Source organism: Erpetoichthys calabaricus, chromosome 11, assembly GCF_900747795.2.
Source record: "Erpetoichthys calabaricus chromosome 11, fErpCal1.3, whole genome shotgun sequence".
NCBI lineage: Eukaryota > Metazoa > Chordata > Cladistia > Polypteriformes > Polypteridae > Erpetoichthys > Erpetoichthys calabaricus.
Genome location: NC_041404.2, coordinates 124,878,286 through 124,897,167, shown reverse-complemented (window position 1 = coordinate 124,897,167; position 18,882 = coordinate 124,878,286). Strand labels below are relative to the sequence as shown.

General features: G+C 38.3%; 1 protein-coding gene across 1 annotated transcript in view; it reads right to left on the bottom strand.

Annotated features, from left to right (window-relative positions):
* Positions 1–477: 477 nt before the first annotated feature.
* nlrc3 (NLR family, CARD domain containing 3) overlaps positions 478–18,882 on the bottom strand; it is a 69,306-nt gene continuing 50,901 nt past the window's right edge. The window contains 7 exon segments of the mRNA XM_051933456.1: positions 478–561; positions 563–593; positions 2,662–2,745; positions 11,246–11,329; positions 11,467–11,550; positions 11,637–11,720; positions 13,996–14,079. Coding sequence (XP_051789416.1) covers positions 493–561; positions 563–593; positions 2,662–2,745; positions 11,246–11,329; positions 11,467–11,550; positions 11,637–11,720; positions 13,996–14,079 — 520 coding nt within the window. The 3' untranslated portion in view covers positions 478–492.

The window sequence follows — 18,882 nt, the reverse complement described above, 5'->3', positions numbered from 1 at the left end:
CCATCATTTAAAAACTGCATTTTGTGTTTACTTGTGTTATATTTGACTAATGGTTAAATGTGTTTGATGATCAGAAACATTTTGTGTGACAAACATGCAAAAGAATAAGAAATCAGGAAGGGGGGCAAATAGTTTTTCACACCACTGTACTTGCATGGACACTCGCAACGTTGAGCCCAGTTTAGAGTTGCCAATGAACCTACATGAAGAAAATGCAAACTCCATATAAATAATGACCAAGCAAAGGATCAAAACTCAAGAACCTGGATCTGTGAGGCAGCATGGCTAATCACTGTACCACCATACCATCCATGTATGGCTAACTGCCCTTTTGAACAGATGTAAATGGTATTTTTAAACCAAATAAGGGAGGAAACACTGAAATTGCGATGATGAGAAAGAAAAATGAGTGGCAGATTAAGGAGATGTAGCAGAAGTTAAAATGGGCAGGAAAGTCCCTGCCTAACAGCACAGATGCGCAACCCGCTGTTCTCAGTAAACTACGTACTCAATACACTGGAGTTTGCTGTTGAGCTGAAGAGCCTGAGCCAAGGCCTGGGCAAGCCCTTGCCTTGATGAAGTTCCATTGAAGGCTGAAAGAGAATGAGATGGAGTTAATCAGGTGTCTGGATCTGCACACTGCCTGTTGATACAAACATTGGTATTTTTTGGTTTAAGTTTATTTCATGTTTTTTATGTGCATTTCAGTCCTCCAACATCTAGGGGGACATGGAACCTCTATTTTAAATTGACACATTTAACACTCATTCAACACTGCACCCCCCCCCCCCCCCCCTTTGCGAATCAATTAATAATACAGTAAATACTATTTGCCACCAATGTTTGATTTCACACAGTATGTACACAGGCTAAAAAACAATTTATTGGACATGTGTTAAACAGGAGACTTGATCAATTATTGATCCGCTCACAATTATAACAACAACAAGAATACCATTTTTTAATTTTTACATGAACTCCTTATCACCCAGCCCGGCATATTTAAACATGATAAATTTTGGGGATCTTGTTTGGTGCTCAGGCTGTCTCCACCCTAATGACTAAACCGTGTGAATTATGCTTCATACAGCACACCTCCAATCAAGTGCCCATGGCTGTTTTTTGTCTGGAAGCAGTCCAAGAGATCAACTACTACCAAAGATAAAAATAAAGATATTTTCAAATATAACCTTAAATTTGTAAGACAGTGAGCGGACTGTTTTGACCACAAACTATTGCTCACTTCACCAAGCTTCAGCATCAGAGTTTAACCTTGAACTTATGAATTTACTTATGAAAACTACTAACTCATCCTACTGTAGAAAGTACTATACTGGCAGACATCACACTGCCTGGAAACATGTCTATATCCACAGCCACAAAATATCAGCACCCATTGAAAAAAATGAAAATGAATACAACATGAAATAAAAATAAATAACATCTGAACATAAGCAAATATCAAAAATCAAATACTAATGTGTCTCCGATAGTGATGTCACCATAATACCAAAATTAAGATAAGAGTGGTGGCTAAGGATCTGTGTTTGATATCCGCAAGGTTGCCGGCTCAAATCCCATTACCACTAAAAAGGGATCCCACTAAGTTGGCCGTTGAGCAAGGCCCTTAACCTGAAAATTGCTCCAGGGCTGCTGTACAATGGCTGACCCTGCTCTCTGAACCCTAAAGTATCAATGCAAAAAGGCAAATTCCCTTCTGGGTTAATAAAGTACAACAAATCAAATGAAAAAAGCAAATAATAACAATGAAAAAATAATTTACAAAATGAAAACAAACCACCACATGGAAACAAAAGAAAACATAAAATAAAGAACATGTTTCTTCGTTGTATAACTTTCTGTACTATCTTCCTTCAGATTACTATCCTCTGTAGCATTGTCAGCCCATCCGTCATATCTGGTTCTTTTTGGTTTCGGTCCACTGATGGTCAATGATGATACAGTATTATCTGACCCTTGTGATTGTGGCCTATCTATGTTGTTAGGTTACTGCATTTTTGTTCTATCTGGTGCTGTCTGCTGTTAACAGAACTGACTGATCAGTGTTGTCTATCATTTGAGATCCTAAACTCTATCTTTTTTTGCATTCTGTTTTATAATTTTGGACTATTTGTGCTGTTTTTTCTTGGAGAGAATGACATATGTTTTCTGTCCTTTACATTTTTAAAATTTCTCAGCCTGTATATCTTTTTCATGTATTCAGACCATTGTTACACCCTAGTTTATTTAGGATGTTAATCCCTTGGGTGTCTACTCTCCAGATGTTCCTTTTCAAATCCTCTATTTGACTTATAAAATTATTTCACACACATGCATAACACTGTTGTGATCCAACTGCCCAGATAACCTGAAAAAGTAGAACCATATCTCATTTCCAGGCCACTAAATCACTAAATGCAGTTCATCCAACTGGAATTAGGAAAAACGAAGCTTATAAGAAAGGCAGGTAATAATCTTTTAGAACATTCTTTAATGCCCTAAGGCACAACCGATAAATAATGTCAGTAGCTGGTACTTGCTTTATATTCTAAAGGTCTTCTCTAAAGGCTTTTACTAATCTGAATCCTAAGGTTGGAAGAAATTGATTACCTTTGTGTAGAAGCAGAAAGATTCTCCCACCTACCCTTCAACCCCACTTACTGCAAGGAAACGAGGGTCTGGTTCACTTTCACCGCCTCTGCAAGTGCCTTCGCTCCTTCATCATGCAGAAGATTGGCAGTTAAACTACAAGTGAATAATCAATAGGTAGAATTTATCCTTCTCAAAAGAAAGTCACTGTGTGTACAACACAACAACATCATAATTTAGTCTGCTTTTCAAAACACTTAATTGTTTTGATTTTTTTTTCTGTAAATAGCTAGCAAAAGATAACAATAATAGCTTCAAATTGTAGTTCAAGAAAGAGCAGGCATCTCAAACAAATGCAGCTATAAGCAATTCATTTAAACTACCATTAATTTCATTGCTGAGACTGGATTTCATTTAGTCAATATTGTGATCTAGTTCTGTCCGTTTTCTTCCCAAGTCTGTGCCTAAAAAGCTGCAAATTCTGACTGTCCATCTACAACCCTCTAGAGCGTGCTGTATTAATAAATAAAAGAGGCCTTTCCCCTCCTAGCTTGTCCCAAATCATTGGCCTGCAAATAAATTACACCTACACCATCTCATCACCTGAGCTCCCAACAGAAGTAACAAGCTGACAGGTTTATATTAATGGACACGTAGTTAACAAGTTAAAACTGCAAGCCCATGCCTCACATGCCATCCCAGCATATTTAACTCTATCCGCTCTTTATTGTGATATAAAGTAAGCTTTGCTTTATGGTTGATATTTGAAGCTGTTAGATCCTTCCAGGACAGGGCACCTTCATAATACTATGAACATTTTCAGCTGAAGGATAAACAGTCCACTTAAGCTGATGTCACGTTACTCAGTTTCAAGCTATGGGGTTAGATTTGCTGACCACATTTGCCGATTTTGTCGCCGGCCATGTCACATTTTACTAGCTGATTCCGATTCTTCAGCAGTCATGCTTGCCTCTTTTTATGACAACCCATAACGGGGCTGCCTGAAGGAGCCATTAACAGTTCACAGGTGAGGGCAAGTTTTAGCTGCAGGTCTCTGTCTTTTTTTTATTCTTTCATTCTGTTTTAGTACATAAAATATGGGGATATCAGATGGACGAGTCTTTCTTCTATTTATTTGTTTCTTACTCCTCATCGCAACATTTCAGTTCATTGTACTTCATTCATTGCTTGTCAGCTCTCATGTATACAAGGCCAACTCCTACAACTAAAGACAAATAAAACCACATTTTTATTGATCAGAAAAAGCCGTAGGCTAGTTGGGACTGAGTCACTGGGGTATGTCACGCTAGGAGAACAACTTCACAGAAACCATCACGAGCTCCCTCTGACTTGGTAAGATTATGTAAATAAAGGCTCGACTGAAAATCACTGGAAAAGTCACGTAAGTACGGCATGGATTTTAGTCGTACAATACCAGACTAGAATAACATATCGTGTAATTTCTTAATGCAAGACATTTCCCAATACAATCTGGACATAAGATGGACTGGTTATATGTTCTCAAACCTGACCCTATGTACTGTAAAGTACTGTATAATAAGTCTCTAAAGTCATATTGTTTGTTTTTATATTCTTTTTTTATCATCATTCTTAGCATATTGTATAGATTTCTATCCTTTTTTTTTGTAAATTATTTTATGATTTTGTTTTGTTATTACTGTTCCTTGCATAGGTACTGAACCTTTAACAGCTTCGCAAAGCCTTTCTTTGTCTGCGTTATGTTATGTCATCAGCGTACGCCTCACTCAGTGTTCACTGTGTTAACTGTGTGAGGAGGAACTGTACCAGCAGAGTCTGTTTTCTGTTTTAACATTTCAGTCTGTTAATAATAAACATTAACAGATATAGGAGTTCTGTGTGCTTTCATTACCCCCTTCGTGGCAGTTTCCAGATTCAAAGCCAGAGTGCAGCAGTACAGCGCTGTAGCGAACACAGCTTACACTGAGATAACTTAAAGTCACATGCGATTACATTTGCTTTCTTTCCTCCCTCATACGCTGGATCACCTTCATTTTTGTGCTGAGATCAACTGCTTTGTTTCCTATAGATTGCACGAGAAATGTAACTGAACATAGGTCAAAACCACTGCAGGCAATAAACCGAGATAGAAATGAATGAGTCACATCCTACAGAGCTGGCATGGCAAACTGCTGTCTGCCCATGAGACAGTCATTAGTCGAATGGTCGTAAGATGCATAGGTCGTAAGTCAACGACTACCTGTTTGAATAAAACAATGAATCAGTAAACTCAAATCAAATAAATGAAATAAATTTACGATTATTTTCATAACATACATCATTACAAGCCACCATATAAAGCAAACAAAAATGAAGAGCAAATGTACAAAGAGTGGATTCCTCATTTCTTGCCATGTGTACTGTTTCCCCTGACCGATTTTGCTTAGCAACTCTGGCCCATGCATTCTCTTAGCCTTGATCAGTCATCTTATAAAAAACTTTTAAAAAGTTTAGCAAAACTGAACCTCTAGATAAGCATTCATTGGTTGTCAGCTCTCATGCACACAGAGCCCAATCCGACAACTAAATACAAAATCAAATCATCTTGCCTGAAGAAGGGGCCTGAGTTGCCTCAAAAGCTTGCATATTGTAATCTTTTTAGTTAGCCAATAAAAGGTGTCATTTTGCTTGGTTTTTCTCTACATTCATAATGGCTAACACGGTACAACACCCTAGTACTAAAATCAAACCAGAGGAAGTCGCAGGGAGGTTGGACTGAGTCGCTGAGCCTAACATAGCTGCTCAATTCATTTTTATCTAACATTTCCAAAGCAATGCTGAATTGGATTAAAGCAATGGTGTGGGGAGAGGCTTCAGGATTTTAACCCCCTGATATAATGTGCCAAGACCCTTATCTTTTATCTATTTATTCACCCCACCCCCCCCCCCCCCCAGCTCTCCAAAACAATGCATTTATTATACCACTGTTGAACCCACAGAGCAACAGCATATATATATCAAGAAACTCTAAACCCAAAGGGGGGAACCTTCCCCCCATGATTTAATTTATACATATATTCAACACAATGAAAACTAGGATGGAACATATGCTCAGCTAAGAGGTTTACAGAAGTTCAAATGAATATTTAAAAACATATTGTGAGAAGTAACAAGACGCCAACAAACCACACAATACCAGCAGTAATTTGGTTCCAATTCAACGACTGATAAGATAAATGAGAATGCAAGCGGTTGGAGAAGGATGTCCCTAGACACCCATAAAGGGGGCTACGCCTAGAAATTCCCCTGATTAAAAGGTTCACAATGAGGTAGTTTGTTCTACTGTATGTACCTCTGGTTCTTTTCTAACATTTTTCTAAAATTCATTTTTAAACAGCTATAGTTCTAACTGAAGAAATTATTTTCAAGAAACTGCTGGCCTCCACCTTATTTATTCTTTTCAAACACTTGTACATGTGTCCTTAATCTACGTTTGCTTTAAATTAAAATATTCAGCTCAGCCCTACAAGAACATTACCATCTTCTGGATGGACAGAAAGGTTCTTGTGAATGTTGCAATATAATATCCGTTGAACATTATTTTGTAGGGTTAGGGTTACCTAAAGTATTTTTGCATGACCTTTGCAAATGTTTTCATAAATCCTCCTCAACTAGAAAGATGACATCCTCAGACGCTCCCATATGACCTTGAGAATGCTGCAATATAATGTTCCTGGAACCTTATTTTGTAGGGTTTACTAAATGAAATGTTTCTGCAAACTTTCCAGGCCTTTTCTTTACATCGTGTGGGTCTTCTGAAGAAACTGCATAGGAAGTTCTCCAGAGGTCTCCTTGTAAGTTTTGAGGGATTTACTTTTAATATTGTCAGTTAACAATAGGGGGACCATTCAAGGAGTAGACACCATACCTTAATCCAAATTAACTTTGAGTCATCACTCCACTCTGAGAGCAGAAAGCCACCAGGTTGCTTATCGGGAGGCTGTGTTACTCCCTTATTGGCTCAATCCACTTGAACTCTGCCACCAGGCAATTTTATTAAAATGAAAGAGATTGATGGGGTGCCAAACAAGGTGGCTGAATGCCTAGAGCCAGCCATGGGCCCCAAAGACATTATATTACAACCATTCTAGTGCCATTTGGAACCTTGTTGGGACATCCTGAAGATGTCATTTGAATAGGGGTGATTCACTTACCCAGAACATGACTTTCTAAATTTATGTTTTCAGAAATTTTGTAGGCTGGTTTAATTGGAGAAGTTTAAATGTGCAATATCATCATCATACTCCTGAAGTGTAATTATTAGTTAATCTCAGTTAATAGCTACTTGGCTGCTAGTTCTTCCTCTGCTGTAAGAAAATATGTACTGCTCTTTTTGAGTGCTGACGTCACAAACACAAAAGAGGTGCAGCTGTTCACATTGTCTTAATTCACTTGTACAAAGTGATTGACTCAAAATGAATTGAAGTAGGCTGGGTGCTTCTTGCTCAGTGCACAGTGCACAGTGTTCAATCTTTTTCAGATAAAATTTGTTTAAATTTAAAATTTAGAGAAATGAAGACCAAACATAAGGTTTCACAAAGGTCCTGTTTTCCAATGTAACATCCAATTCAAACCAAGAAAGAATTTAGTGAAATGTTTTAAAAGTTCTGTCAATGCTTTGAATATAAAGGTCTGTTCTTAACAGAAAGGGAATTAAATGCTAATGTTGCTAAATGTTATACTGATGTTCTAAACATAACATTTTGATATAATCCAAAAAGAACAAAACACAAACATCCCTAAAAGTTATACTGAATTTTCTAAATTTAACCTTACATGATAACCTAAACAAAACGTTTTGAAGCTTTATGTGGAAACAAAAGAGGTAGAAACACAACATTCTCTTCTGCATTATTGTCCAATGTAATGTAGGACACAAGTTAGACGGTCAAGTGTGTATGTATTATATATGAAAAATAAGATTCCTTGGAGATATAATTTCCAAGACTAACCATATTTGTTTCATTCTGTGTCTTCATTCAGTATATGATTTGCTGCTGCTAGGTTATGACAAATGTGCTCAGAGGTTTTTCCGGGAAGAAAGACAGATGTTTTGAGGTGAGATAGTTTTACTCGCTAATCATGGAGCTGGAGAGTGTTGATATGTTGCAAGTAAGACTTTCATTGCACATGTGACAAGAATGACCTTTTAAACCTATGAATCAAATGTGTAATCCATTCATTCATTCTCTGATCCCTCCATACCTTCATTTATCCAGTATCAAACCTGTTTAGTTGAATTCAAGGTTGTTGGGGGCATGGAGCCTATACTGGCCTCGGGGAACACACCAAAGGTGGGCATGGTGCCATTCCACTGTAGTTCACCCTCATTCACATGTACCAAGCCATTTATATATCCCCAGTTAATCTAAAACTCACAAGACTGAGATTTGAACCCAGGCTCTTTGACCTGTGATTCAGCTGTGTCACAGAGAGCTGGAGCCTATTCTGGCAACACTGGATGACTTGTTGGATGTTAATTAGCCCATGCAAGTAAGAATTGCATTGTTCTCTGTACACATGACAATAATGACACTGTAAACCTACATATAGATTGTATGTACCCTGTATGTTGTAAGTGCCATGAAGGACAGACAGGTATCCCAGCTGGATAACTGCATGACCTCTGGACAAGATGTAAGGTGCCAGGAGATGGATAAGCAGAAGCCAAAGGCCAGGAGCAGTTCCATCTCCCATACATTAGGTGGTAGTGGTCTGCTGGAGGATGCCCACAGGGGATAACGGAAACTGAAGTCTGGAAGCACAACCCTGTTGAGGTCCCTGGGTGTTACCAGAGAGTGCTGTAGATAGACGGCTACCCTGGGTCTCAAACAACCTAGAAGTTCTCTCCACATGTCATGCAGGGTCATCGTTCTGCGTCCAGTATAAAAGGAGCCCGCTGCCTTACCTCGGTGAGTCAGATTTCTGAGACAGTGAACAACACTCAACTGGAGGCAGAAGAGGAGGATAAAGTTTCTAAATTTGTATGGTTATTGGGTGTGCTTCACTGTACAAAGTGCTGGGTGGATTAGAAAAATCCATTATCTGAAACTGTGACCTGGTTGGGTATTATTGGGTCTGGGGTTTGGGGCTTGGTGGCACCCCCTACTGGTTACAATGTAAATAACTTTTTCCTTTGAAAAAAAGGATCATTTTACATATGATAACTACTGACCAAAGTGACTGAAGAGAAAAAGTTAATGAAAAGTGTTAAGAACGCAACTTTCCAGCATCCTGAAATACACCTAGTAGATAATTCTCCGAACGCTAAATAATTCCACTCAAAGGCACTATACAAATAAAATGTATTATTGTTATTATTATTATTACTAGCAAAATACCCGCGCTTCGCAGCGGCGAAGTACTGCTTTAAAATTTTTATTAAGAAGAAAAGTAAACCTTTTTAAACTGAGGGAAAATATACCAATAATTATTTGTTAAGGATCTCTTTGTATACCACGTTGTCAGTTTGGCCCTCCGGTTGTAAAATGACCAAGCTATGCGCTGAGCTCACTCTTGAGCATGCAACGTATAGTCGGCAATGTGAAAAGCAATCTTGCCTCAAATCAATGCCAACCTTTTGTAGGGTCTGACCCTGAGACTTATTGTCACTGCGAAGCAGAGCCTTACTGGAATTTGGAGGCGTTTGAATTGAAGTGGGTTTCATCGATAAGTTCGCATCCAGCTTTTGAGAGTTTAAACATTCATAAACATCAAAGTGTTCACTACTCAAATCATCACTTGTGAATCTAAGATGTTTAAGAGGCATTGGCGGTTGTCCAAAGGTGTAAAATATTTGGGCATTTCGGTACACTTGAAAGCGACAACCGAACAATTCAGCGGTAGCCATCAACTCAGATGCAGAACCATAGGTGAAGGGCTTAAGCATTTCACTCTTATAGTGCTCCTGTGTAGTATAATTATCTCCTGTACCGTCATCAGTCCACACCTTGAACCTGTCCAAGTCATTCAGTACATAAGACACAATGTTCCTCCGGATATCAAGAGTGAGCCTGATATGACCGTGCAATATGTAACACAGAGAATGGAAAAGGCAGTTGCCATCTCCGGGCATGGAAACCACTCGGTAAGTGACAGTTCTTTGATCGATGGTGATCACCTCGATAGACATGTTAATGGGGGTACGGTTGGAACGATAAAGGTAATGGGTACCTGAACAATGTAAACTAAGTCTAAAATACCTACACAATAACTATAACCGTAATAAACGAACAATAAAACAGCGGAGAAGCCGTGGATTAAATAAAAAGGCTGCAGTTATCAGCAGGGAGACGTGAATACCGTGGCTAAGCAAGGAAGGGAATGAAGAGACCAGAGCGACAGACGGCCTTATATAAGCAGGCAGCCAACTACGTGGGAAGCGTGGGGATGGGGAACCCAACGCCGCCTCACACGGCGACTGAGCTGCAGGCTATGGACGTATATATGTATGTAAGTAGGATTCAGTTAGCGTTGGGAACCCGCGTACCAAATTTTTTGAAGATGGGCCCATATCTAACAAAGACCGTTGGAAAGTTCAATATGGCTGCTGACAGTGGCATCATACCACCGAAATAAATATGTACATTGGTTTCGGTTAGCGCAGGGAAGCCGCCTACCAAATTTCATGAAGATGAGGCCATAAATAAGAAAGTTTAAAAATGGCAGACGTTGTCGACCGTTACGCGTTGAATTTCTAAATGAAACCTGCTTAACTTTTGTAAGTAAGCTGTAAGGAATGAGCCTGCCAAATTTCAGCCTTCTACCTACACGGGAAGTTGGAGAATTAGTGATGAGTGAGTCAGTGAGGGCTTTGCCTTTTATTAGTATAGATTCTATCCTTACTGCAATATAAACATAAAAAATGGCACACACTATATCAGATGTTGCTTCAAATATGTATTTCACAGGTTAAACAGAAACGTGTTCTGACTTTGTACTTCATCTGCCACACCTCACAGAATCTTATTGCCTTTGTTAATTGCTTTATACATACTGCATGGCTATAGCCAGCACCAAGCCTCCTAGGTCTTTTCCATAAAGTGCATTTTCTAAATCTTGACAAATCCATTGTGTAAGTATGTCAAAGAGATATTCCCATGTTTGAAACTTTACATTTATCTGTACTGAACTTTACTTGAAACATTTTATCCAAACTCAAGGTTTTCCCAATCTAGAGTATCTATTGATCCATCTAACTTGGTCATCCCTCCATCCATACTTTTGAACACACTACTGGCTTGTAATTCAAACAAACAGCAAAAACAAACAAAATAAAAATAAAGCAAATAAAACAGAAATGATGTCTCTAAATAAATCGATGTCATTCTAAATAAACAGGGAAATGAGGAAGAAATGAGTGACCTCTGCTAATTGACAGGGCAGGTTCAACAAACAGATGACTGGAGATCAAACTCACAGGTACTGCAGCAAAGCTGTAAACATCCCCTACACAAAATGCAGATATCATTTAAAATTAAGAAATGAGCACCACAGAGAAACATTGATAGGCACATACATTAAATCAAACGGCAAGCAAAATGACCTCCGTGCCCAGTGTGCACTTTGAATTGACAGCATGCCAACAAAGCTCATCTTCACTTGGCCCCTTACTTACTCAAGATTCTTCAGTGACTTGTTTTCTCGCAGTGCATTTGCAATCTCTTTGGCACCCTCAACCCCTATGGAATTTTCTCGAAGGCTGAAAAACAGAAAGGTGACGATGACTATAATGTTGTCCATATTCAAACCAGCACAGATTATTCAAGCTGGAAAACTAACACAACGCATAAGGCTCAAAAACATATGAATGGATCCCAGACGCACTGCAGTACTTACTTCAAGTCAACTAGACACGTGTTGTGCCGAAGAGCTTCTGTGAGTGCGCTTACTCCCTTATTGCTGATGGAGTTGCTTTGGAGGCTGAAATTACACGTTAAATGTACAAATCACACACACATGCTTCACAAAGCACCTGCTTTTTGGTCGACTCAGCATACCATACTTACTCAAGATTGGCAACGCTGTTGTTTTCCTTCAGTGCCTTTGCTAATGCCACAGTCCCCTTATCTCCCAGCTGGTTTCCGGAAAGCCTAAAGAAAAACCTGTCATTTAGGGTGGCTTCAATGGAACATGAAGCAGGACAAGATGAATATAATGTCATTAATCAAAATAATCTGAAAATTCAACTTAGAATCTGTTTTTCCATATTGAATAATTCATCTTTTCTTGTTTTTAGAATAAAGTAAATGTTCTTCTCCTGTCCTAAATTTTGTGATTATGTTATTTATGGGCAGCAGGTATACTATTAATGTAGTGGCAGTAATAGTATTGTAATGTGTACAGATAACAGTAAAATACTGTGCTATAATAATTAATACATACCACATTGCCACTTTATTTGGAAAATTATAGAAACATCACCTGAGCGTACCAGTGCAGGGTGATTTACACACTGGAAGCAAACTTTGACAAAGGGCCTCTGTAGTGTTCGCTTTACTACATTTATTAATTTATGGAAATTATCTGGATACATATGACATGCATATTAGTTAAATGTACTGATAAGCCTACTGTAAATTGGGGGTGTAGCTAGGGGGTGGTTTAAAAGACTCAACCACCCGCTTCCCTGAAACAAATGTAATCCTAATGACACTTTCCATTTTCAGCAAAAATATCCACCCAGCATGAAGTAATCTGGAATTGAAAGAAAATCATTAGAATGAAGTCATGACCTTTTTATTTTTTTTAAACATTGAAGGTGACAACTTTCCCCATCGATACATCACGTGGTGAGATGTATTTCACCGTTTAACCCTATTAAACTGTAGGCTTTTCCAATATTAATGTGACTGGTAATTGAGAGGATCAGCCAATTGGCCACAGAAGCAGATAAATTATCACTAATAAAGGTGAACTGATTTATGAATTAAACATAAGGTTATAAATTAAATGCAATGTTATTAATCTGCATCCCAGGATTTAAACTTACAAATCATAACATTGCAGTTGGGATTCTAGATTCCTGAAGGACTCACCTCTATCCATATTCAGATAATGAACAGAAACAACTAAAAATGGCCTGAAGGAATTCCCTGTCTTAGCATGTCAGGAACACAGATGGCTTGATTTAAAATTACAGTCAAGGTCTTTTTTAAGCAAGCTACAGTAAGTGACTTTACAGTCCCACAACCAGAGAGGGTCTCTCAACCCACACTGACAGGAGAGGTGATGAGGAATGGGGGCTGCAACAGGTACACTACTTAGGGTCTCAGTATCCATCAAGGGTTCTCACACCATCGCCAGAAACCAACCAATGTATGCTGGCTTTCTTTCCAACAAATTTATTACCAATCCTGCCTGTATGTAAAAGTTTTATATCCATGAAAGAGAAACACTCAATTATTTTCTTTACTGTAAGGAATTTCCCCAAAATATGACTATAACTGAATATAATCTTCAGTTCTTTTGAAGAACAGAGTGAAACAGCTACAGGATATGACATACTTTTTAACAATGCCTGCTGCCTATAACTGTTAATTTATCCAGAAACATTAAAAAGGTCAACTGTTAGCTGCAAAGCATGTTTTGAAATTAAAGATCAAGACACATAAAGCAAAGGCAATAATTCAGTGAGCCATCCATTTTGTGCACCTACTTTAAAGCTAAGTGTCCCAAAAAATGAATCACACACTGAGGCTAATTTCTGATTATACAGAACAGGAACAGAAATGAAGCAACTAATTAAAATATAACATAAAATGAAGGTAAGAATTGAACGGCTAAAACAATATCCAGAGGCCAATCGATTTTGTTTTTCTGTTACACTGAATTGGTTAATAACAAATCCTTCCACTGGGTGGAGTAAAGAGCTTTAAATAAATTAGGATAAGCTTTAATACTATAAAAGAAGCTTCATAATTTACGCTAAAATTATACTCTGGAATCAATAATTAATGGATCTGAGCAACTGATAATGAAAAAGCAAAGCACACATTTATTAATAATTACCTACATTTAGCCAGTGCTTTAATTCCTGAACAACTGGTGACTATAAACTATTTTAGACCGTATCTTCTTCTCCCACTTCTGTATGATTTATTTAATATACAACTTTGAAAAATCTTTCTTCCTAATGTACACTTTTTAAGGTAGCATTATGTGAGCAGGCCTACTCATGTTATAAATTACACATACGAGGTGCATTAAAAGATGTGCCTGAGGTCACCGGAGAAGCTGAAGAAGACTGATCTATCAAATGTATCAGATGGTATTAATCAAATTATTCCGTTCTCCTGCCACTGTCCAGGGACCACTTGATGTTATGACAGTGACTTGGGCTCTGAGTCAATCATCATCTTTACTTACATGAGATCTTTCAGGCTTCTGTTGGTCTTTAAGGCTTCAGCAATCCTTTTCACTCCCTCTGCACCAATAGAGTTCTTCTGTAAGCTGGAAATAAAGTACATAGTTTAAAAAGATTCTCCAATTAGTCACCAAGACACATGGCATCTGACCAGTTCAGAGGTTTACTTATGTTCTCCTTTCCGACACTGGGGGAAACAGATTAAAAACTACACTAAAGCACTCATGAATGTCTTCTAATATTAAAGAAACTATTTTATGTTTCTCTACATATTCCTGCTAAAAGTATTTCCCTGATCCTAATCTCAAGTATATCCTTTTCATGACCACAGCAACACTTTCAAGTGCCTCTATCAGCCTTAGCAGTAATGGTCACTTCTCACCCTATTTAGGTGTCCCTCGGGGCTCCAAACAGTTCAAGCTCCATGGATGTGCCCTTGTTTACAGGAATTGTACACACTTCAGCTTTGGGGAAGCTTGCTCCTTGCTTAAATGATCTTTTGGCACAGACAGATCCCACTAAAGAGAACTATTACAAACCTTTGAACCAAACAGGTATGCTGATCATAACCTTCTTTGAGTGACTACATTGTCTGCTTGGCCAATATCAACCCAGACATTGAGCTGGCATCTAAAACTTCTCTCTATCCACCAACAAACTTCAACAGGTTCCTGACCTTATTCCATTAATCTGTCACTGAAAGGCTCTTTAGCTTGATGGTCTGGCGGTCTTCATCTTTATCTTCATCCCATTCTTACATTTGCCATTAGTAACAAATTTATTAGGAGAATTTAATAAGATTTCTGGTTTCAAAATTAATTTAAATAAAGGCATACTTTTTCCAGTGAATTCTTTCACAAGTCAGTTTTTCTGATTGCATCAGAACAGTTTAAATTCTTAAAAATAATTCTTTCAAGAAAATATAAAAATCACTTTAAAAACAGTTTTGGCAATATGATTAAGAGCATCAAGCCAGTTGGTAACAGATGGCCCTTCCTTCATCTTCAACTCTAACCAGAACAATCAATATCATCAAAAAATATCCCTATATACTGCACAGTAAAAATAACAAAACTTTTTTGTCAAAAAGTTTAATTCAGTGTTAACAGCATTTATATGAAATTTAAAATGGTCACAAATTTAAAAAGACAACACTATGGTAGAAAGGGCTTAAAATATCTGTACAATAAATGTTGCAAATTGGTAGGTCCATAAAACTACAACTCCATGGATAGCAATGGAAGTGAAATATTGCTCAACAACGTCTTTGTATTCTGTGATATGTGCATCAGTCATCATTAATTATTGCCAATATACTAGCAAACCAGTGGTTCATCATTTGATAAAGATATGGAGCCAAATGTAGAGACATTTTAAGAGAAGCTCTAACGTGTTGTCCTGATACATGACAATCACCTATTTCAGCATTCTTTAACCTACGCAGTATTCAACCCATGAAAGTCACTATGGATTATGACATTTTCAGATCCCCATATTAATGATGCTTTTGCATCTTTTGAACTATTGTGCTCCACATGGAATCTTTCAGTGACACATCTTTTCTATTATATACAAATTAGAAACATCATCAAAACCAACCTACCTAACTTCCCGTATTATTCACCTATGTCTACCAGTGAAGCGATACTTGATAATCTAAATGAAGACTCAGACAGCATCTCTCGAAACTTATGCCTTGACGATCTTGGAGGTAGACAGAAAAGGGATATCTCCATTAAAATTTGAGAATTGGGAAGAAATGTATCCATTCACAACTACAGCAGAACTATAAGTACACCTACTTTAAAACCAAGAACTGTTAATTGTATCTTAGTAGTTAGGATAAAGCCAGCTAATTGGTGTAACTGTAACTAAAAGGTAACAACCTTGTAAGAGATAACTTCTGGCAGTTATTAAGTTTCTACCTAAATCCAGTAAGAAACGGAAGAGCAGCAACTTGCACACACAAAAACTCAGTGCAGATAAGCTGCAAGTAAATCAACACTACCTTCACACTGCAGACAACAGAAACTACATAAGCAGCTAAGGAACGTATCCTTCTTATCAATATGAAAGATCAAAATTCATTAATTACGTTCCTTTATCTAAAGGGGAAAAAAGTTCAGCTAAGCTAACGTAATTTTATGTTTTGTGCTGTCTGTTACTGTCTTTTATCTATATATATCTAAGTTCATATATACAGTATATGTATTTACATATATTCATCTTCTATTATCCTTATGTTATAAATATATAGCATTTTTCTGTTTATTTCAACAAGAGTGTTTAGGTTATTTGTGAAAGTACAGTGTTTAATGTAGACTTCTTACACAAAACTTATTTATAGTGTCACACGTGTGCGCTTGGAAGTCAACCAAAGGGACCAGGAAATGCCAATTCCACGCCAAGCCAGGGGGAGGCAGGGTACACTAAACATCTCTCTTTTTTGTGAGATTCGTCAAGGGTGCCGCTCTCTTGAACCCACAGGTCTCAAGGTGGTTTTTGGACCTCCAGTCACACAAGTTTTCGGTCTTTTACTGCCGGGGTCACCTACAGGCAAATACCGATACCCTTTCAAGGTGTCATGACCTCTCGGCCAGATACGCCCGACCCGATGGGTCTGGACTTAGGGGGGGACCATATCACAGACATGCACTTGGGAGTCAACCAAAGGGACCAGGAAATGCCAATTTCATGCCAGGCCGGGGGGCGGCGGGGTGCACTAAACCTCTCTCTTTTCTCTCTGCAGACCAAACACGAGAAATCCTTTCTGTCCCGGACCCAAGGACGTCACTTCCTATGAGCCACCTATAAAAACCCCTCACCCTCCATACCAGTTCTGTTTTAGACTCTAATTTGTATGCATTGTATACTACTTTAAAGCATTTTGCAGCCAGGGAAACTATACGGGTGGCTGCCCCAAACCTTCGTTGTATGTCCGGCTGTCTCTTTCACAATAGTTCTTATATAAAATTCATGAACCTTGCTCATAAATCGTACAGATCTCTTCATATTTCTGGCATCCCGGCTGGAAAGTGAAACAGAGATCCCTCACAGCCTACATTAATTTGGCTTCCGTCTTTATGGACATCTTGTTTGAATTAATTGAAGAAAAGCTGGTTATTAATTAACTAGGTGATTAACCCCTCTTTCTTTGTGATAAATCAGTTTTAATTTCCCACACTGCACTACTTTTACAAAGCCTTCTTTTATGCAGCAGAAAGAATCCCAATATACCTTCTAGAACTCCGTGGGATAGTGACATTTATATTAACTCATATTGGAAAAAATGAATTTTCTTTAGAAGGATCCCTTCAGAGCTTTTTTCAGAATTTGACAAGAACTCATCAATTGAATTCTAATGTAGAATTACATTAATGAGAATTATGTAGAATCTAATTCTAAAGTATACATGCCGTGGCTGTGCTGTGCTGAATCATTTTATTTTGCTGTTTAATTCTATACAAAGAACTGTTTAGAGGGCGCTAGGGTGGCACAGTAGTAGCGCTGCTGCCTCACAACAAGGAGACTGGGGTACATGTCCCTGGTGCTCCCTGTGTGGAGTTTGCATGTTCTCCAAATGTTCACATGAGTTTCCTCCAGGTAATCTGTTTCCTTCCAAGGTCATGCATGTTGGTTCATTGGTTGGAATGAACTTTATTTGTTCCTGAGGGGAAATTTGGCTTTTTATAGAAGCTTTTAAAATAAATAAAAGAGGTTCAGAAACAAAAAGCAGAACAGTGAGAAATATGGAGCTGCTGCTTGCATAGCGGATTGGCAATGCTAAATTGACCCTAGTGTGTTTGTTCACCCTGCAATAGAATGGTGTCCTATTCGGGGATTGCTCCTGCCTTGAACCTCATGCTTTCTGGGATAGGCTCCAACGTCCCTGTGACCCTCCTCTGGTTATTATCGACAGATCTATTGATATAGCTCTCTCAAACAGGTAAGGGATGAGTGCTGATTTTCATGATTGCCTTCGGGACATATTATTGTACTTGTCATGTCCCTTTCATTCAAGTAGTTGGATTTTGTTATTATGTTCTGTCCCTTAAATAAAATTAATAAAAAATATGCAACTGACCTCATTTATCTGAGGACCTGCTGCTAATACACAACATGTTAGCTGACTTTCTCTCCACTTCAGGAGTCAATTTTAACTCATTCTCAACTCCTTAACTGGTTATTGCACTAGCCCCTGCCCAATTTCAGATCCTTCTTCTTTAACACAAACCCACTGAACCTCTGGCATACTGTATGTGACCTCTTATTCATGTGAGGAGTCATTTATTCACATACAGGTCCCTACGATTCCTTGAATTGCTCACAGTTGTTCAAATGGCTACACTGCACTGGCTTGCTCTCCATTTCAGGGCCTTTCTGTTCACATGCACGGGGGTCTGCTGGAGCCAATCCCAGCCAACCCCGTGACCCTGTGTTCGGATTCAGCGGGTTGGACAATGGATGGATGGATGTTCACATGCAAACATCACATTCACATTCCTGACCTGCATGTCACCTCTTAGTTGACTTGATATCAGACATAGCTTTCCCAGAGTCTCTGATTCACCCATTAGATCTCAGCTAGGTTCTTGCTTGTTTCAAGATTCACAAATAAAAACTGAGCTCATTTCGTATATTATAAAGTCCTTAAATAATCAGTACACGTGAAAGCAATTACAGTATATAAAAATAAACAGTCTTTCTACAAAACTGCACTCCAATTAATCCACTCAGACAGCAAAAGAACTGCTCAGTGTTTAAGTGGTGGTCTTCTCGACACAGAGCGATTCTTGCAAATTCTGAAGATACATGAAAAACATGTGACCTTTAATTCTAATATATACTTCACCCGTCCATTCATTTTCGAGAGAAGCCAGAGTTCATTA